General features: G+C 47.2%; 1 protein-coding gene across 1 annotated transcript in view; it reads right to left on the bottom strand.

Annotated features, from left to right (window-relative positions):
- Nucleotides 1-8,906, bottom strand: part of Asap3 (ArfGAP with SH3 domain, ankyrin repeat and PH domain 3) — a 56,283-nt gene that overhangs the window by 17,296 nt on the left and 30,081 nt on the right. The window contains exon 5 of the mRNA XM_013031003.1: nucleotides 7,423-7,472. Coding sequence (XP_012886457.1) covers nucleotides 7,423-7,472 — 50 coding nt within the window. The remainder of the gene's footprint in view (nucleotides 1-7,422; nucleotides 7,473-8,906) is intronic.

Genomic DNA, 8,906 nt, shown 5'->3' with positions numbered 1-8,906 from the left:
AAAAAAAAAAAAAAAGAAGGGAGATGGGGCTGGAGGGTGGCCAGAGCAGATCTATTCCTTGGGGACCTGAAGATGAGCAGCAGGGGTGGGAGGTGAAGACACAGCCCTGGCAGCTCAGAGGAAGGTGAGAGACAGAGGATGGATCAACTGGGAGAGCAGGCTGTCTCCACAGCTGCTTCCAACTTTCATTAGTAAAAAGGGAAAAATGCTTTATGGCTTTATTTTCCTTATCGTTTTGTAAGTGTTGTGCTTTAACAATAACAGCCTGAGCAGCATTTGGGGGATGCTAGGATATCACCTAGATAGAGAACAGACAGAACAAAACTTGAAAATGGACTCTGGGTAAGCCCAGACTAAGAGACACTCCTTCTAAACCTCTTTGTTGCTCTTATTTGCCCAAAACAGTCTTATTGGTACTGACTTCCACCTGACCAGTCTGTTACTTCCCCTCAGATGTGGGATCAGGTCAGAAATAAAGATTGTCCTTACCTGAGGGACCACTAAATCCACACCACAGGGTGGTGAATCAGTGGAAATCTGCAGAGGAAACTGTTCAGGCAAGAGGGGCAGTTGTCAGACCCAGGCAGTCACTCATGTGAACCCTTCCAAAAGTAACCCAAGTGTCCAGATTGTAAAACACAGTTCATAAGCATGCTACCTGACACTTAAACCCTTCCAGGTGCTGCTGGTAAAAGGCCAGCTCCTCCTAATTTCTTGCCAAGGCCTTCATTTTAAGACAAAAATGACTGCATCAACTGGCTCCAAATGTATCTTTTTGGTAGTCATACTAATGGGGTTATTTCAAAGAGGATCCCCTATACAATTGATTTAACTGCAAGTATTCTGACTTTACTCCTTCCTCTATTCTGCTTCATGATGGTTGTTTCTAGTGTTAGGCTTAAACAACATGTTAATTTGACCTAGGTACTTTAGCTACTTGTTCCTTTCTCCTCTGCTAGCTTAGCTCTGGCCAGGAAACCTACAAGGCCCAATTGGCCAACACTCAAATTCCTTCAAGACTGAGGAATGTTCATGTATAAGGGGATAATTTGCATGTGTATGTGTGTGTGTGTGCGTGCATGCGTACCAATATTGGGGCTTGAACTCAGGGCTTTCAGCTTTCCCTTAGCTTTTTTGCTCAAGGTTGGTGCTCTGCCACTTGAGCCACAGTTCCACTTCCAGCTTTCTGCTGATTAACTGGAAATAAGAGTTTCATGGCTGACTTTCATGACCAAGTTGGCTTCAAACCATGATCCTCAGCTCTCAGCCTCCTGAGTAGCTAGCAAGGCAGGTGTGAGACACCAGTACCTTGCACGAGGGAGTGTGTGTGTGTGTACGTTTAATAGCTTCCTAAACTGACTCCTTACTTGGTGTTGATGAATTAGCTAAGAGCCAGAGAAAAGCTTGGCATCTCTGCCTTCATTTTTTTTGCTCTGAGCAATCTTTTTTTTTTTTTTTTTGGTTGTGGGGCTTGAATTCTGGGCTTGGACACTGTCCCTGTGCTCTTCAGCTCAAGGTGAGCACTCTACTGCTTGAGCTACAATGCCACTTCTAGTTTTCTAGTGGTTTATTGGAGATAAGAGTCTCACAGACTTTCCTGCCCGGGCTGGCTTTGAACCGTGATCCTCAGATCTCAGCCTCCTGAGTAGCTAGGATTACAGGTTTGAGTCACTGGTGTTCGTAGTTACTCTACAGCCACTGTGGAGTGCAGGAAGAACAGGACTCATTGATAAATTGAGGAATGGGGAAAAGTTCCCCAAAGAAAGAAGCTGGTGCTACAAATCAGGCAAAGATGATTCACCCATCTTCACAAACATAATCACTTCTCGGAAACCTCTCCCAGACTAAGATAACGATCCACAGGAAAGAGGACTGGTTAACTATGCATACCTTTCACTCCCTGACCAATTCCCTATCTATTTAGACCTAAAGCTCATACCAGAAGATGACTGAAAATAGGTTAAAGTGCTTACTTTGCCTCTTATGTTATACTTATCTGTGCCACATAATGAATCTTCTCTTACTGCCCCTGAATGTTTCTGAATGCTGACCAATCTTGGTATGTCCGTGCATGAAAACACTAGGCAGCTATTAAGAAGATTGAAGATCTGCAGATCATAGTGGTGCATACTTATAATCCCAGTTCATGGTCAGAGCCTGGCTGGGCGAAAGCTCAAGACCCTATCTGAAAAACAAACTAAAGGCAAAAGACCTTGGGGCACGGCTCAAGCGGGAGAGCACTTGCCTAGAAAGCATGATGCCTTGAGTTCAATCCAAAAGACTGAAGATCTGCATATCCTAACACAAAAGATGTCTGCTCCAGAAAAGGAGAATAGAAAGCAAGCGCCAGTGTAGGAGTGTTAGAAATGTGGACTGTGGATGCAAATGGAAGCTCCTACACCCATACAACATTTATAATCCTCCTGAGCTTCAGTTTCATTTTCCTACTCAATATTTATAATCTTCCTGAGCTTCAGTTTCATTTTCCTACTCAATATTTATAATCTTCCTGAGCTTTAGTTTCATTTTACTAATAGGAATAATGGTATCTTAATGGTGTTATTATGGTCCTTGACCATAAGGCACAGAAACACTAAGCTTCTGGAATATTCTAGATCTTCAATAAATAGCAGGATTATGACAATACTAACAGGGTGGTGATGACATTACAGTAAGAGCTGTTGGTGATCTGTGTGTGTGTATGTGTGTGTGTGTGTGTGTGTGTGCGTGCCTGTGTGTGTGCGTGTGTGTGGTATTGAGGATAGATGGAGTGCTTGCTAGGTGGACACTCTTTCCCTGAGCTCTACTCCCAAGTTCCATGGTGATCCTTTTTAAGTAATTTTTTTTAAGCATGGGAGACCCTTTTCCATCCCCTCCCCACTACCTTCCTTCCTTCCTTCCCTCCTTTCTTCCTTCCTTCCTTCCTTCCCTTCCCTTCCCTTCCTCTTCCTTTCTCTCTCCCTGCCACTTTTATGCTGGGAGAGATAAAAAGATGGAGCCACTTTGCTCAGAAGATAAGCTGTGATGGTTCGGTGTGGCTTTGCCTGGGATGGCAGCTATGCTAATCCCTATGACAGTCTGACAGGGTCATGCTGAGATGGGACTGTTAGTCACACCTCCATTTAGAAGCGGGATAGTGCTTTCTTCCTCTAGACAATAACAGCTCTCATTCCTTCCCTGGCCTCAGAGATTACACCCCTTTAAAAATAACACATTTCAAATGTTAGGGACATATCTATTTCCTTTGAATGGAGTTGCAGCAGAAGCAATGAGCTGAAATCAGGGGTGGAGAGTACCTGAATGCTTGTTATTAAGAAGACCAAGATAGCTGCAGAGAAGTCTGCCATTAAGACAAAGGACAGGGACAAGGACTCTCTGGGTGTAGTGGAAAGAGAAATGCTCAGAACCAGGCATGCACCTGAAACCTTGGCACTTTGAACCAAATGGAGGTGCCACCTCTGACCACCTTTCTTTCCATCCAAACAAAGCTCTCTGCTTTTCCTGCCAATTCGTTGTGGACACAATCATTACAGCACTGTTGCACTGTCATTTAATTATTAGCCAACCACGTATCTTCTTGCCTTTCTATCCAATCAGAGACCTCAGGTGTTACTTTTCCTCCCTACTTATAGACTGGGGTCACAAGGGCCCCTTGCCCTGACAGGGACCAAGTCAGATAACAGACAGGAAGAGCATATAGCCTAGTATTAGAGGCTATTATTCTTAATTGCTATTTTTAAACACTGACTTTGTATCAGGTGTTATTAGCCTCTTCACTCACAGAGCTGATAACCCCACGCGACAGGACTCATTGTCCCACTTGATATGAGGGGCCGGAGGCAGTGACAATAAATTGCTTGTCCAAGTCACACAGCTGTTAAGTGGAAGGGTCAGGATTTGAACCCAGGTATGTCTCTGCTGAAGCCTGGGGACAGGCTCTCCCCTGTGCTTCTCTCCACACTGACCCTGCTGGGTATTCCTGGCCCTTCCTTACAGCTGGCCATGAATCACTCTAGATAAATGTGGCCCTTATACAGGGTGCCTTTCTTAGCAGCACTGGCGGGGGGCGAGGGCCCCCCCCATCTCAATGGCCCATGGGAGGTTCTGGTGATATTCATAGATGCTGCCAACATCCTGGCCCCACTAAGGCTGCCTGGGTAAGAATGTGGTATAATTACATAGCACCTTATGGCCCACTAACATCCAGCGACCTCTGCAGCCCCATCAAAAGGAACAGATACAGGAACCTATGCCAGCACTGCCACTCCAACGGTGTATGTAGCTCCATGGCAGGAGCCAGAGGACCAGGTAGCCTTGGACCTAGTCAAGGCCATGTCCACAGCTCGCTGAACCACCACAGCTAACTAAGTAGAGTCTTTCTTTAATGAAATCTTACAGGAAAACTCAATATAGAAAGTTAGTAAGAGCAGCAGGGCATGATAGAACATGCCTATAATATTACCTATTTGTTTGAAGGGGAGCAAGGGGGTTTGCAGTCCAAGGCTAGCAAGCCAGTAATAAAGCAAGCTAGTAAAAGCAGACCTACTTCGGGAAGGTCTACAAGGTAGAGATTAATATTTCTATTTGTAGACAAGGCTCTTAAAGGCCAAGGGCTTAGACATGGTATCTCAGAAAGAAGCATCACAAAGTCCCATAGCAAATCATAAAGATAAGGATTGCTGGGCTGGGAAGGTGGTAGAGTGCTTGCCTTGCACGCATGAGGCCCTAGGTTCAGTTCCTCAGCACCACATAAGCACTGTGGCTCAAGTGATAGAGTGCTAGCCTTGAGCTGAAGAGCTGAGGGACAGTGCACAGGCCCACGACTGACACCCCCCCCTCAAAAAAAAGGTTTGCCCGCATCTCTACCACCTGTGCCTAGGCCTCCTGAGAGAGCAGATGGCCATAGCCCATCACAGGCAGGAATGCCAATCAATACCCATGTCCTCTATCACAGGATCCACAGCCACAGCTAGAGCTGGAGACTCCAGGACTTAGTCTTGGACTCTCCATTCTCTTGCCTTAAACTCAGCTAAGATTATAGGCATGCACTACCATGCCTTCGCAATGCATCAGAAAAACAAAATGAAAACGGCAGATTACAAAACAGTTTGATTATTGTGACATCAGTTTTATGATTTTAGTTTGTTGTATGTAGATAAGTAAATGGAAATATGTATCTTAGGTTTAGAAATTAAGAATTTTGCTCCTTTTTTTTTTGTCAGTCTTGGGGCTTGAACTCTGGGCCTGGGCACTGTCCCTGAGCTCTTCAGCTCAAGGCTAGCGCTCTACCACTTGAGCCACAGCGCCACTTCCGGTTTTCAGGTGGTTTATTGGAGATGAGTCTCATGGCCTTTCCTGCCTGGGCTGGCTTTGAACCTGGATCCTCAAATCTCAGCCTCCTGAGTAGTTAGGATTACAGACTTGAGCCACCAACGCCTGGCTCCCTTTTTTTTTTTTTGTAGTTTCTCTTCACTTTGCCTTGTTTCCTAAACACCTGGTTAAAACATTTCAAGTAAAGCTGGGAAGGTGGCTCAGTGGTAGAGTGCTTGCCTTGCATGTCTTAGGGCCTGGGTTCGATTCCTCAGCACCACATAAGCAAAAAGAAAAAAGCTAAAGAGCTGAGGGACAGCACCCAGGCCAAGAGTTCAGGCTCTATGACTGGACCCCCCCAAAAAAACAAAACAAACAAAAAAAAGCATTTCAAGTAAAAACATACTAGATGCATTCTACATGATCCTAATCTTCCCCTAAGATGATTAAACATTTCTTTGGAGGGAGGGACAGGGTCTCACTGTGCTGCCCCGCTGGCCTCAAACTTCTGGCCTCAAGCACTCCTTCCTCCTCAGCCTCCAGCAGCTGGTACTATAGATATATACCTCCATGTCCAGTAAATTTTTCTCTTTTGTTTCTCCATGTTTTCTAAGTATACTGCTTTGGCAAGTACAAAAGAAAGCAAAATTTTACAAAGAATAATAATTAGTATAGCTGGGTGCCATTGGCTCATGCCTATAATTCTAGCTACTCAGGAGGCTGAGATCTGAGGATCACTGTTTGAAGCCAGGGCAGAAAAGTCCATGAGACTTTTATCTTCAGAAGTGGTGATGTGGCTCAAACAGTAGAGAGCTATTCATGTGTCCCAAGAGGCTCAGGGACAGGACCCAGGCCCTAAGTTCTAGCCCCAGGACTGGCAAGATATTGACAGGGTGGGGGTCATTACTAGGATTTGAACGCAGGACCTCACACTTTGTGAGGCAGGTACTCTACCACATGAGCTACATCCTAGCCCTTGCAAAGAAGGATTAAAAAAACACTGAAATCGGGGCCTGGTAAGGCTCTGAACAGAGACCAAGGAGTCCCTGCTTGGAACTCTTTGGGTCAGGGCAGCTGGTAGGATGTGGGAGAGATATTAATCAGTAGCCAAGGTGGAACAAAGGCCTCTCTGGACAAACATGCTTGGAAAAGTTCAAACCCTAATGTCCCCATGCATCGCAGACAATGTGCCGGGAACACTGAGCATGGGGAAGTGAGCAGTGCATTCTTTAAGGAAAAAAGAAAGATTAAGGCCAAGTCACTCATTTCTTCTAGGGCTCTAGCAGGTTGGTGTCCCAAGTGAGGAACTCGGCCTCAATCAATCAGAAGACAACAGTGCAGGATGAACAGAGAACAAGGTTCCCCAGGCCTGGATTCAATTTTGGGAGTGCTCCTGAAGTAGGATACTTTCCTTTCTTCTCTCTTTTTTTCTGTCAGTCATAAGGCTTGAGCTCTGGGCCTGGGGCTGTCCCTGAGCTCTTTAGCTCAAGGTGAATGCTCTACCACTTGAGCCACAGCACCACTTCTGGTTTTCTGGTGGTTAAATAAAGAGCCTCACAGACTTTCCTGAATGGGCTGGCTTTGAACCTGGATCCTCAGACTCAGCCTCCTGAGTAGCTAGGATTACAGGCAAAAGCCATCAGCGCCTGACACCTTTCCTCTCTTATGTCCAACTAAAAGTTTATAGACACTAATGGTGCAAGGAAGGAGACCAGGCGCATGGGGCCTGCTCTCCGGCCGCCCAGCCAGGTGGCCCTGGACAGGTGACTGAACCTCTCTGAACGCCCAATGCTTCCTATGTCACCAGTTCACTGTCACGGGGCTGTGTGATCATGAGATTCAATGGTGGCTTATGGAAGGGTTCTGTAAATAGAAGCTCCTTTCTGCGTGCACACATGGCCACCCCAAGCTGGTGCCACTGAGGGCAGAACCCAAAGTCCCTTCCCAGAGAAGGTATCTCTCCTTGGGTGGTTATCATGACTCTGCCAGGCAGGGGGTTAATTAAGCTCCTTGGTAAGTCCCTCTGGGGGGCACACGCAGGAGCACTACCTGCTCTTCTATGTGGCCCGGAGTTGCTATGCAGGCGCCAAACCACCCAACCCAGGCACTTACACTTTGGCCTCGTAGTCCTTCCATGCCTTCTCCAGTTGCTTTTTGGAGTCCTGTAGTTGGAAAAAAAAAAACAAAAACAAAAAGAGCAATTTGAGCCAGGCACAGGTGGTTCATGCCTGTAATCCTACTCAGAAGACGGAGAGCTGAGAATTGTGATTCAAAGCCAGCCCAGGCAGGAGAGTCCGAGAGCCTCTCATCTCCAATTAGCTACCAAAACGATGGAAGTAGATCTGTGGCTCCAGTGGAGAGCATCAGCAAAAGTTAATGGACAGCTCCCTGGCCCTGAGTTCAAGCCCCATTACCAGCACACACCCACCAGAAAAGAGCCATTTGCCCACAGGGAAGCTTGACTCTGCATAAACAGGACACTGCATTCCTCTTTGCTGCTCAGAGCTGTTCTTCAACCAGCCCTGGCCCCCACCCGACTGCCAACGCTCCTCTCCAAACAGAGCAACAGACCCCACTTCTCACTGCTCAGCCCCTCTCCTCCCCAACTTCTCCCCAGAGCTGTTAAGCATTTAGCTAGGTGTGGTGGATAGAGCCTGGGAAGGGGGTGGGGCTTTGGCTTCTGCATTGGGTCTCATTGGCCGGAAGATGGAAATAGGCCATAAGGATAAAGATAGTAAAGGTCAAGTTAGATCCCTAATGTTACCCCATCCATTTCTTCTGCCTAGTATAACATCAACTTTGTTTTTTTGTCAGTCACGGGTCTTGAACTCGGCCTGGGTGCTGGCCCTGAGATCATTTTTTTTTTGGGGGGGGGGTTCGGTCGTGGGCCTGAACTCTGGGCCTGGGCGCTGTCCCTCAGCTCTTCAGCTCAAGGCTAGCACTCTACCACTTGAGCCACAGTTTTCCTTTTTGCTTATGTGGTGCTGGGGAATCGAACCCAGGGCCTCATGCATGCAAGGCAAGCGCTCTACCACTGAGCCACCTTCCCAGCCCCCTGAGATCATTTTTGCTCAAGGCTAGCGCTCTACCACTTTGAGCCATAGCTCCACTTTTGGTTTTTGAGATAAGCATCTCATAGGAACTTTTCTGCCTGGGCTGACCTCAAACCAAGATCTTCAGATCTCAGACTCCTGAGTAAGCTAGGATTACAGATGTGAGCCACTGGTGCCCAACTATGACATCAACTCTTTTCAGTAAGGGTACATTCACAGAGGAGTTGAGAAATCTCCCCAAGGTCACACAGCAAGTCAGTAAGACCTGGGCTATTGCTAGCTCACTGAACAGCTAGGTTTCTGCAAAGCAAAAGCTGCCTATCAGGTTTGGGTGGTTCCCAGGCTGGTGCTCAGCCAGGGTGGGGAGGGAACCCTCAGGGGGAGGGCAGGTCCTCCCCTGGGCTTTCTGGGGCACCCTGCCAGGGAGGTTCCCCTGCCACCTCCCTCTAGCCCTACTCTGCCAGGCACAGGAAGAACAGCCCTAGCAGAGGATCCGGGAACTGCAGGTCCCGGCTCCAGTCCTGCCACATTCTAGCAGCTCAT

This window comes from Dipodomys ordii, unplaced genomic scaffold (assembly GCF_000151885.1).
Source record: "Dipodomys ordii isolate 6190 unplaced genomic scaffold, Dord_2.0 Scaffold6, whole genome shotgun sequence".
Taxonomy (NCBI): Eukaryota; Metazoa; Chordata; class Mammalia; order Rodentia; family Heteromyidae; genus Dipodomys; species Dipodomys ordii.
The sequence above is the reverse complement of the archived record's forward strand: the minus strand, read 5'-3'. Positions and strand labels throughout refer to the sequence as shown.